Source organism: Necator americanus, chromosome III, assembly GCF_031761385.1.
Source record: "Necator americanus strain Aroian chromosome III, whole genome shotgun sequence".
In the NCBI taxonomy this organism is placed as follows: Eukaryota; Metazoa; Nematoda; class Chromadorea; order Rhabditida; family Ancylostomatidae; genus Necator; species Necator americanus.
In genome coordinates, this window is record NC_087373.1 from 17,837,314 (window position 1) to 17,849,958 (window position 12,645).

The 12,645-nt window shown below is 40.9% G+C and overlaps 1 protein-coding gene across 1 annotated transcript; it reads right to left on the reverse strand.

The window, feature by feature from the left end:
* Positions 1–1,104: 1,104 nt before the first annotated feature.
* Positions 1,105–10,278, reverse strand: RB195_009961 (uncharacterized protein; the record flags this gene model as incomplete). The annotated part of the gene is made up of 11 exons (XM_013441731.2): positions 1,105–1,252; positions 4,302–4,442; positions 6,531–6,670; positions 6,789–6,904; positions 7,005–7,150; positions 7,203–7,332; positions 7,385–7,489; positions 9,209–9,362; positions 9,422–9,645; positions 9,698–9,888; positions 10,178–10,278. 11 exons carry the CDS (start codon positions 10,276–10,278, stop codon positions 1,105–1,107), a joined length of 1,596 nt encoding a protein of 531 aa, XP_013297185.2.
* Positions 10,279–12,645: the final 2,367 nt, after the last annotated feature.

The window sequence follows — 12,645 nt, forward strand, 5'->3', positions numbered from 1 at the left end:
CCGGGTTGAAGCAAAGGTTTTGCACTAGATACAACAGTTTTCGACACCAGATACCAATGCTGTTACAATCTTCTCGAAACGACACGATACGGTTGCATAAGCGGCTGCTCTTGAAGCGGAGCGGTAGAGTTAGCGGTTGGGACCGAGGTGGGACCCTCGCTAACACTACTTATTGCTCATTGCCAGACACGTCAAATATCCTCAGAAATTTTGAATAATCCTGGACATTAAAACCTCAAAACTGATAAGAGTTGCGCTGATCAAATATGTCATGTAATAACGTGGCTCACACTGATATGAGAGGAAGAAAGTCACGCAACACTTTATTTTATGCAGACCAGAATGTTTTGACTTGAAATAGAAGCGAATGAGCTACAAGGGGTGTAGAGCTACTGGAAGGAATGAGAGTATAAACTATGACGAAGTGCATCTAATAAAAGCACGACTTTTGTTCATGGAATTCTATCCATAAATGTGAAAAATGGTGACTGTCATTCTGTAGATCCTTGTTGTTCCGTAGGGTGATTAGATCATGTAGGCATGTATGAGTTTCATGGTAAAGAGAGTTTAGGAGCATTTTATGTTAACTGTGGTTATTACGCTTGTTAAGGGATGAACTTATTCCAGTCTTTGTCGCATGTTTTAGAGTTGAAGTTTGAAGTGTCTTCTAAAATATTGATGAGGACGTATATTCCTGTTTATTCCAATGGTCAAATAAAAAAAAAGAAATAGAGGGAAAGAAGTGGGAAAGACGGGACAGTAAGCAAAAGTAAAGGCTTTTTGCGCTGTGGCTCCGTCCATAACTCGGCGAGTAAACCCTGTTATCGCTGAACATGCGTTATTGATACGCATTCAGAACATGCGTTACTGATACGAGCTGAACCACTTCCCACCTTCCACCTTCTAAAGTCAAACGAGCAGCACTTGATAGTAAAATAAAACTTTATGCAGGATAATACGATTTTTAATCACAAATGCATGTACAAAAGCGAGGACAAAAGAGATTCAGGTGGTTGAATCCACTCGTAGACAACAGATGAAAGAAAATAACAATGAGCCAGGTATGAACGAGATTTCATTCCCAAATTTGCGAGATTTGAAATATTAACACCACTTAAGATAGAAGACGAAGAGAACCGGCAGCAGCACTGATAGCGCTGCTGAAGTACTTGTGAGACACTTCTGAGGGTGTGAGACGTGGAATGCGGCGCAAATGAGTGAAGACTGGCTGGGAGACGACGACACAGAACTTCTGAAAATATTCTAAGTTCAAATTTACGTCATTCGTTTTGTATTTGGAGGCCCAATCGATGTCAGTCGAATTTGAAAATATTCACTTGCACTTTTTGGTTAGGAATAAGAGCTATCCAACTACAAACAGCAAGTAGTTTAGAATAATCAGAATGTAAGTTCTCAGCTATACGAGCAATAACTTGCACTGTTAAATGGCGCATGTTTTATATACGAATATTACAAAAAGGTGCTGTCGTCCAGTATGCTGCCTGAGCCCAATCCCTTATTGATCAAATGTCTGAAGTTAAATAACATGAAATATTTGGCAACAAACATTGTTTTCGATGTTGAACTTCCGACTGCTGTTGAGCAAGCTGCTTAGTCCACTGCTACGATACGACACGCAACAGAGGACGTCCCGTCATCAGCAAGTAAGCAAACAGTCATCAAAAACTACACATGCACTGGTGAAGCAGGTGAGAAACTAGTAAGCTGCATGGTAGTTGCGAGGAGAGACTAAAACGATCTGTCTAGAGAATTTGTTGTACTTTAACGTCGTCAAGAGGGATCTTTGCACGAGTTCAGGATCACAGAAAACTCGAGAAACCATTGAAAACTCCTACAAGGACGCTTGTTATGATGAACTCAATATGAACATACACACAGCCAGCAGGCGGTTATTGTCAGAATTGATGAAAACGCAGAGATGCGTCTCCAACAATAATCAGATGCGCTTGCCAAACAGTCAACGTCGAAGCAAACGTCGGACAACGGAAAAAACCTCGAAAAAATCAACTTTTTGTGGCAAGGGTCAACCTAACGCCTGATGAGGAGCACTAGCAAAAGATGACAACTCTTAAACATCAGCTCGGCTACTAGAAATACCCCATTGTCGCATATCCGAAAATCTAGAGTTATGTGGGATGTGTCGTATTCGAGCCCAATATCCGCCCTTTTCTCCTTTTCCTTTTTGACCTTTTCTCAGCCTGAGATTACGTTTCCAGCAAAGAAGCCGAGGAGCGCAGTCAGAAATTTTGTCAATGGGTGTGATAAAAATTGGAGTAAGGACCAAGAAGAAGCACAGTGACGCCGACTATTCAATCAGTTGCATTCGGGACACTACAAGGAAAAAGATCACGGTTTTGATGGAGAGGAAGGATTTCGTCCTTGCATCTGGTGGAGACAAGATCCACGTACAATTTTGTAGGTATCGCCCGTACTACTGGCGATCTGAGCCAGGAAAAGCGTCTGAGGAGAAAGTTCAGCTGGAACGTGATCGCAAGAATGAGTATGCGTAAACAACGAAGGAGTTTGAAAAGAAGTGAAAAGACAGAAAGCCAAAAAGGCCTATGCTTGCTAAGACAATACAGCAAAGACATAGCAAAATAACGAAGTGTTTACCTGTCCTCGAAGCTGCCAATATAGGGAGAACATCTCACCGCTGTGCTGAAGGGCTACTTCTGTCGTTAAGTACTCGCAGCAATAGTGTTTTATTTGTGTTAAACAAACAAATTGAAACTTGTACAAGCTATTGCAGTATCTTACGTGCATTAAATGATTTGCATAAATACAAATATATCTCTATCTTCCATATAGTTTTTCCAATCACAAATCTACGTCCTCCAGCGACCAGGTTATCGTTTTTGCCCTTTTTAACTTTTATATTGGAAATTTCAGCTTCACTTACGTTTTCCGATGTTCTTTTGTTCTTGTACAAATTTAATATGCTTTTGTTTCATTTTTAGCATTTTCATTTTCTATTTGCTATTTTATATTATTATTGCCATTTATCTTATTTTGCTGTCTAACTATATGTGTACATATACACAATACTAAGCAAGGAACCGACCGAGTCCAGGGTTCTGCTATGTATCTAGGAAATGAAAGATAGAACGTCCTGGGGAGACGATGGAATTAGCGCAGAAATGCTGTAGTCTTTTCCTCCGTAAAATGACGAAGCTAATCCCTTCGAAATGAATTGACGAAAGGACACCTGACCCGTGGAGACACGCTATCATAATTCCTCTCGGCAATAAGCTATCGACCCAGGAGTTACCGAGAAACATAAGTGCTGCGTGTTATGTACAAAGTCTTGGAGCACACACAATGAACAATCCGCCCTTCATTGTGGTCCATCTGCGGCTGACCAAGTGTTCATTGCCAGGAAAGTGATCAAAGTGTGGGAGCAGCAAGCAAAGCGTACGCAGTTAGCCTTCCTGGACGCCGAAGCCGATTTTGACTCTCCTTACCGGCTTTTCAACGCGTTTCACGCCGATTGCATGCCGGGAAATTTCATTCGCCTAATCGAGGACATGAATCGAAGAACAACTACTGCTGTTCGAGCACCAGCCGCATGCACTTTACCGTTCAAAGTAGAAGTTGGAAACAGTAAGACAAAAGCGGGATGTTTTCTGACGTCCATTTTTGGCTAATAAAAAAATCAAAAAAGAACTTCACGCAAGAGTGGATATTGTGTGCCGGCTGATGAGAGAAGGAAAACATCAACGCTTTGTTCGCCTTCTAATGTAATGGCATGGAACTGTTATCGTGTGCTTTCGCATTATACGGAAATCATCAGATCGCCTTGTCCTTGCTGCTCCCTGAAGATTGAACAGGATGGGCTTAATTATGCTCAAAGACGACTCATTTTGGAGAATTGGTGAGCTTATGCAGCTGGTATAAATTCATCAGTAATCAAACGATCATCAGATCCTCCATTTCCTATATAATCCATTCAAATCTATGCAAAAACTTCGTTGTACGGATATGAGTAGTTTTTTCTTTTGGTGATAAGAACAAAATTTTGTAACCAAGCGTCGAAACACCAACTTAATACTGGATTTGTTATGATAAAGATTCCTTTTTTATCTTGAGTAACTGATGAACATCAGGGCTTCCTACGGATGTCAATCAGACGTTTTGGGTCATGTAAATGCACAGTTGTAAGGGATTTGAAGAGAGCAATGGAGCACAGCCTACGTCTTTTCACTTTACATCTACATGAATCTCATGCCTCTTATTAAAATAAACACGATAACCTTCAAGGAGATGCTCCATGGCCAACATACCTGCGACTATGACTACGTTCGTCGACAGTTAAATTTTCAGCAGTCCTTATGAGGTGGTAAGCGTAAGGCAGGTCGTAACAAACAGTCACCCAAGACACTGCTCTCAGCCTCAGTCCGTAGCGTTGCTTGAAGAGATCGAATCTGGAATTTAGACAGTTTTCAGAATACAGCCTTCCTAGCAACGTTAGAAGAATGGACAGCGCAAATTTCGGTTTTTTCTTATCATCTCTCAAAGAGGTGTTCCGGGACTCCCTGTTTTAGTTTCCTAATTGCTGCCAACTCTTTGAGCAGGGCAGTCTTCTCATAGTGGCTAATTCTTATCGAGCAACCTTTTTTTGAAATCGGGCACACCTTTCTTTATAGATCGTGTATTTAAATACATATAGTGTAAGTACTTTGTTGTTGTCACAGAAGTCTTTCCGATTCTCTGTGTTTTTTTCCAACTTTAGTTTTGTAAAAACTACCAGAAGTTTTGTGATCAGTACGTTCTACCGATATTCAGCGGAAAAATGGCAGTGATAAAATATCAAAAACGACGATTCTTCAACGACATTCAAGATTTTCCAGGTTGCATATCACTGTGCAATATATCTGGTGCTTTTGAAATTTTAATACCCAGTGCTCTAGAAATTTCACACGTCCATCACAATTTTAATAATTTACAAGTGAAATAATCTCCAAACACTTTATCGATTGACGTGGAGCCGATCATGAATTCATAGCGAAGAAGGGTGAGTACATAGTGTCTTTTACCAATTTTTTAAAAATATTCTTCATCTGTGGTCGCAGTAATGGTACGTAATGCGTATGAGCATTACAATGTGTTCTGTCCCTTGTATTTGAACATACGTGAGATACGAAGCACATTACATATCGTTCTTCCGGTCACCTGGAGGCTACGGCAGTTATTCTGCGCCAGCTTGATGGATACTCTACTGAGGTGCATGCTGTAGACAGAGTGGAATCAGAAAAGGTTCACTTATTCAAGGAGAGGTAATTAGATGATTGGATTTGTTGTGTGTGTGAGTGAAAAAGGGGTTTTCCGACTATTTTTATGTTCTGGTCAGTAGCAATTAGAAGTACCGAGAAAAATTCAAATGTAATCAATGTGAGCAACAATACTCGGCTGTTTCCAAGTAGAAATGAATTTGTGCGCCACAAAGCACATTATTTTTGTGCCGGTATCCTTTGAGACTTCAATTTTCCAACTCTCTCCAAATAGAGAAGTTCTTTTATGATGTCGAAGTCCTCTATCGGTAAAGTTCAGCATCAGTTCCGAGATCCGTTACAGTCCAGAAAGGAGCACTGTGTGATGAAGTCATAAGTCAGTCAGTCACTTCATGATTTTCTCTTAATAAAAATGGTTCTTATATTATTCCAGAGACTTGCGTATCAACGTACCCTTTTTGTTGCTGTTTCGATTAGGGATAAATAATAAAGTGATTGGCGTTAATCAATACGGAGGTTTCGAACCATGGACCGTGCAGTCACAACCCTACCTCCCAGCAGCAGCAGAAAGTTTGCGTGGATGTGCCTCGCTGCAAAGTGTTGCAAGGACATTCCAGTTCGAACATATATGCTTTTCCACCCAATAACCAACCCAATGTTTTTTTTTACTTCCCTTACATTGAAAGGTCGTTGCAATGGAATCGTAGACCGCTACAACATGCTAAATCAAATCAATGTCGTCATGTTTTCTCACATAGCGCTACGATTATGAAAAGACTACATATTTCTTGCCGACAATGCTATGAGTACTGTATTATTCGCCTGTAATTGTAATTGTAATGTATTTGCATGTAAGGCACAATTTAAAGCGCAACTCATGAGCAACCCATTCTTCGACATTGTTCGCACGGACTTACTCAGTTTCGATCTTCTAGCTTCTACTTGTTTAACTTCGTATTTCTTATCGCGTAAAGTTCTGTGAACCTGGGAGAGAAATGCGGACCACCTTCTTCGCCACAGTCATGCCGTTAATTCTTGATATTGTTTCATATACGTATCGGTGGAAAAACCAGTACTGCGCCGGGGAACCGCTATGAAGCTGTAGTATGGCTATACGCTACGTGCGCTACCGTTCTATTAGCAGAAAAAATGACAATAGCATATGCAAAGGATAATGCGCAGAAATTTGCAGATATCGCTTATTTTCTCTTCGTTCCTCTTTCGTTGCTCCTTCTTATCTTGTCTCAGGATTTACTCTTGTCAGTTTCATCCACCACTCACCGGAACTTCTTTCTTTGTTCGCATTGTCCGTCGCAGAAGATGGGACTCATGTCAAGCGAGGAGGGCTGGGAGAAGAGGAACAACGCGAAAGGAGAACACGAGGCTGGCTTCGCAGGTGCAAACGGTAAGTAGCTGGCTTTCTGAAGTGTGGGCTATGATTCTCGAGAAAAAACAACTGCAAGGGAACCTTCAAACCGGTCAATCGGTCCAGCAAGAAAGTTCTATCGTTTTGGTGTCGACTTTGACGACAATTCTCACCGTGATCCCATTTGGGGCGGAGGCCAGTTCTTGGGCAGGAATGTCAACGATCATCCAGTGCAGCGTTGATGTAGTAGCATCTAGTGCTACAAGACTGTATAGGTCATCCATTAAGGCTGAAAGAGGTCTCACTTCATACTAGGTATCGATTTGAATAGTACAGTAAAAAAGAATGCCTATAACTATAGTCCGCCCGCTCCATACATCCATACTCACCAATATGCGTTCTTGCTTGCCTATGGTAATTTACGTAGGAAGAGCTCTGGACGGTTATTCGAGCTGAAGTCACAGTAGGTGGAGTGAGCATCGAAAGAGCTGATACTGTAAGAGCGCCCAGAGGATCGAAGAATTTAGTCACAGCTCTGGAATCGGTCACTTTCTCAATAAGAAAACTTCAATTACCGGCGAAATTACCTCTGTTGTATTCGATGACAACACACATTAACATCCATCTTAGGATATCCAACGGAAACAGTTAACCAGGAATTTAGCTCGTCTAGCGGAAGCTGACTTAGTAAAGATGAGGGTGGATGCCGGCGCAATTCTAAGGATTATTATTTCCTGGGTAATAAAAGAAAGAGACGAAAGAGACTTACTGTTTCTGAGCAGGCTATGACAGTTGTCGACGGTTCCTCGAAGACGCTGTCGTTCTATGGCAAAGGGGTCGCTGCCGACGATGACTAGCGAGAGTCCGATCAAATCTGGAGGGAAAAGAAAAGGGAAAATGAGGAAAACAGACGAGTAGCTTGTTCGCAAATATTTATTCAATAAGCTTGCTTTTTAATCACTGGATCTACGATTTCAAACCATTGAATGAATTTGGGCAATGTATGCAAACTTGCGTTTTTTTATTAAAAAAAAGTTGAAAAACATATTTTATATATTATATTTTTTCCTTTTTTACGAGTTCCTTTAACTGCGTCCATTTTTAAAAAACAGATATCCTGAATTAGCACGTCGTGATCTACTCGGTGAATTGTTATCTGTTATAAAGCTAATTTCTTTTCCGAAACTCTGAATTTTGCTGCCTATTGCATTGACTGAGAAACGAGTCTTAATTGTATCTTAAGAAACGCTTGCACAGAATCACCACTGACTTCTGTAGAACATATCAAAGAAACAGAATAGAACCTTAAGTTGAAAAGTTGGATCGTTGCTCCTCTACCTAGAGGATCCGTTTTAGATCAACCTCGCCTAAGGCTCCCCGGTACGGAACGGAGGCTAATCCAGAATAAAATCAGCAGTAAAACAGTTTCGAGTAAATGGTATTGCATAAGAACAATGAGTGAATGAATAGAAGAAACAAGTACAATAAGAAAAACACTATGTAGCACTGAAAAGCGTCTGTAACAAAACTCATACTGAAATGTTCGCACTAACGTGTATATTTTTCAAAACTAGAGAAGAAGAGAAGCATTTCGATACCTCATAGTCAAATCCAAGTCATGTTTGCAATTTTTTTTTTTTGAAAAATTGGCAAACTCGCTAATGTCTCCGTTCAATTCTCCCACTTCCACTTCTTAAGGGATGGGAGCGGCATAAGAAATTTGTTCCGCATGGGGCGTCAAAACTGCGAGTTAATTTTTAAGCTTTCCGTATTTGGAACACCTGTACTTATCAAATTCAAATTTTCTGATCTATCATATTCCAGTTATTTTTAGCAAGGCTTGGGCGCCTACTCACAGTAGTTACAGTATTCACAGAGTAACTGCAAGCTTTCAAATTAACTGGCAACCAGAACTACTCTTACTCAAAGTCACTCTTCAAAGTCCCATCCGAAAAGAAAAGTTGTGTTGAAGTTCAAAAGTGAAGCGTCACACAATAAAAATTTCTCGTGCATTTCCACAGGAATAAACATTTTTGGTTCTCGAAGAACTGTTCCGGATGCTATTCATAGCATTACAGTTAGGAAGGCTTTGCCTTTTAAAAATGATCAGATTGTTTGAATTAATCATGGTGAGTTTTCCAACCTAAGTTCCGCGCATTCGAGTGACGGTGATATTATTATGGCCAAGGCATAATCCGTCAGGCATTGTCACACCTCGGATTGGCGATAGCCTGACACTTTCGCTTTCTGATGGTGTCAGTATATTTGAAGAAGGAAGGACAGATTGTTTCTTCAATCTAGGCAGTTTATTAGCGACTAAAATTAATTTGAAGCGTCGAGAATGAAGAAATTCAGAAATAAAGAATGCCAAGCTATCGCTTATGCTAATTCCGAACATCTGCTTTTTCAAAAAAATCGCAATAGAAGGAAGTTATAATAAAGAAAAACCCAATAATTTGCAAACATTTCGCAAAATCATCACATTCCACCGTTGAGATTGTAGTGCTTCCTTCTGCGAAGCCTAATCGTACAGGAAGACGAAATGGTCTTGAAGAAAACGGTTCCACTTGTCAAAAAAAGTTGGATAACATACCGTCCGCGAGGTCATTCTCCAACATAAACTTGGAAATGTCGAAGTTTTTGGGATTACCGAACCCCAGCGAGTGTTTTGATTTGCGGAAAACCACGACGACCATTGGGTTCGGCTCAGGACGGAAATTCTCCGATGGCTCGTAGTCGTGCAACATCTGGAATTCGTTCTACTCCTTATTATTTTATAAATAGGTACATCCATGTATCAGCTCACCATTGGTTTTTGAGGAAATCCAGTGACCAAATAGTTCAACGAGCCGAACCCAACGTCAATTATTGCCAACGTGAACTCTTCATCGTAACGTAATCCCTGCCAGGTTATCTCAGGCTTTGAACGAATAAAGTACGGAGCTACAGGAGTCATATCAGGATCCGCCTCAATCACCTGTGCACTGCCGTTCCCAGCGCGATACTCGTGGTCGCAAGCACGATATTCGCCTGTAAATCTCTCGCGTCATGAATGGCCCTGGATCACTTGCATGTATGGTACCTGAGTGGGCTCTGAATGTAACTCTAGGGAAAATCCGCAAATTCCTCAGATAAGCTGCATGATAGGTCCGGACTCGGAACAAACGACTTCCAACTGAGTGGTAGGCGCTGAGGTGCTCAGGTCCAAAACAATCCACGGAATCTGCGTTTCGTCCCTGGCATAAGGAGCGGCGCTGTTCGCCGAACCAGAACCTAAAGATGCGGAATCATTGCTGGATCGTAGCTAACGTTTTTTTAGTGAGAGAAAATAAAGTAGCAACGGTCAAAATCTGGATTAGATTCTCAAGCGGATTCTTCAATTAGACTTGATTATCGCATCGCAGTATGGCTGAAGGTTTCTCGTAAAAGGTATGAAATACTCATCGATGGATTCATGCTCTCATCTTTTACCATTTTCCAGAGTGAGAGAGGAGTTTTTTGCAAGGGTAATCAGAAATATTTCAAAAAATACCATAGAAATTGAAAGAGAAACAAAACTCACTTTCTAGGAGCTGCCACGATCTCTTTCACCCGATTTATGCAGGTGGCGGTATCAGGACAAAGAGCTGTCACAACAGGTAGCAGAAGAACAGTGACAATCATGGTGACATCGTGGGTGACGTTCGACCTAACGACGGTGGCATCTGAGATAAAGCAAATCAGCGGACAGCATCCAGATCGAGTGATAAGACCGTGGATCCGGGCTCAGCTCGCACGAGTGTTTGTCCTCTTAATCGCACATTTGCTTTTCATCGGCGTCCATACTTCTGGACCACACGTGTGCTGTGAGCAAGGAAACAAGAGAGCAGTTCGGAGCAAACAAGTGAGCGCAAAAGGACGTTGTTCTCGACGAAGAAGAGCAGCCGACATTTCGAGAGCTGCACTCCTTTTGAGGTTAGCGGTGAGATTTATGAAGAAAGCCCGTGACGAAGTCAAAATAAATAAAATGCAGCAGTGGTCTCAACCAGAACTTCAAGGAAATGGTTTTATGACTACATCAGATCATTTAAAACTCAAAGACGTTCAGAAAATGTGTGGAAATGATCAAAAAGGCGGGCAAAATGTCTTTCGATGAGAAGCTGCAAAATATCATCTATGGGTATCTACCGGTACATAGATCGATCAAAAAAGTACAGGTACACTCTCAGAGGTGAAATGCTCTAAGTTTCATATTTTAGGAGAGTTTGAGGTGACCTGCCCTTTTTCCGCATTTTCGCAGGTTTTCGAGTGCAACGGCATGTTATTTGCTCCTTTCGCGTTCCTTACTGCCGCATATCCCAACCAAACAGCAGGCTTTTGATTTTGATGTCCATGTATCTCGAATAGTAGGAGGAAAATGCCTTTTTCGTTGGTAGTTTTTGCTGATTACGTCAGCGGGCGCTTATAGTATCATTTACGTATTAAACAAACACCAGTGTTCGATCCTTTCTAAAATTTATCGCGACGATCTTCTATTCTTTAATTTTTTTCGTGGTTTTCTGCTGCAATTTGAAGACTGCACGTCAATTATTCTTACTAACGGCTGAACAGTGTGCGAAGGAATTAGCTCAATGGGACATAAAACTATGTATATTGAAATATATGAGCTTGAAATTAATAACAAGAAAACATTTCACAGTATTCGGAAGAGTTTCATCGAGATGATATCCGTCTCCAAGCGGATACTCTTTTATTCCACATCAGCCGTTGACTGAATTATTTTCGATGAAAATTTCGCACCTTTAGCCTCTAACGATAGCGAAATAGACGTCAGATGGTGGTGATACTAATTATTTCGTAGTATTTTTCTTTAATAAGAAATACCGCTACACAGGCTCACGATCACGAGAGGTTGTCCTGTTGAGATGATATTGCATCGCACTGGGAGCGCCAGAAAATGACGTCATTTTGCGCATGAAATTTCAAAACTTCTGATGATCAAGAAACATCTTCTTTCTGAAGAAATTAAAATTTCGTCCTTTAGAAGGAAAGAAATGAACATGAAGATGACTCGGTCGATAACTGATGGTGAGCTTAAAAATATACAATAGGATTATCATGCTTTACTTGAAAGGAAATGTCTTCGATCCAATTTCGGGATAATAAGTTACGTTTTGTAATTTTTCAACATGTCTCAGGTTTTCCAGAAGTGAGAATCACCAGCTAAGCCTACTGATCGAGCTCACCTTTACCTTCTCTCTTTTTTTCCTGAAAAAGAAATGTATGATTGTATTACTACGGGGAAAGATCTTCTACAACATTCCTGCCGACATTTCAAGCAACAAAATTAGCGAAGCTACACTTTTTGTCTGGCTGAGATACGGATACGCTTCAAACACATGACAGGCAGTGAAAAACGAAGTCTTTTGTCTCTCACTAATTTTACAATGAGAAAAATCCCGGTCTCAGATGGTCCCATGAATCCTGCACCAGCTTCACATCACTGTGAAATCGCAATGAAATTGACGCATTTTTGACACAGAATTGTCGCATTTTTGCATAATTAATAGCCATCATTATCTACAATATCAGCGTGTATGTGTTCCGAACCACATGTTCCGGTTTTCGTTTAAGGACCAATGAAACATCGCATCATCAGAAGATCTGACATGTTTTAGTGAAACGAAACGCACTATTCGAAATAACCGCAGAGGCGCTAAAAATACCCTCATTCAATACCAATTTATTTAATCAGAGACAGAAGTTTTGTGGATAGGGAATGGCCGTGGTTGAGACCGGGACAGATCCTTGCAGTACATTTCGCTGTTCCTCCACAAAACAGCACAGATCGATGAGCTCGGGGCTGATTTGATGAAAGTTGACAAGTTGGCGCCATGAATTAAGGTACGAGATGAAAGTGCGGCAGGTGATTCGAAAAAAGTGGCGAAGAACGGAAGAATTTTCGCGTTTTGGTGTAACCGATAATAATCTGTCAAATTTAGTGCGCTGATTTAACAGGGAACATGATGAATTGGATTCGAGGAATTTTCC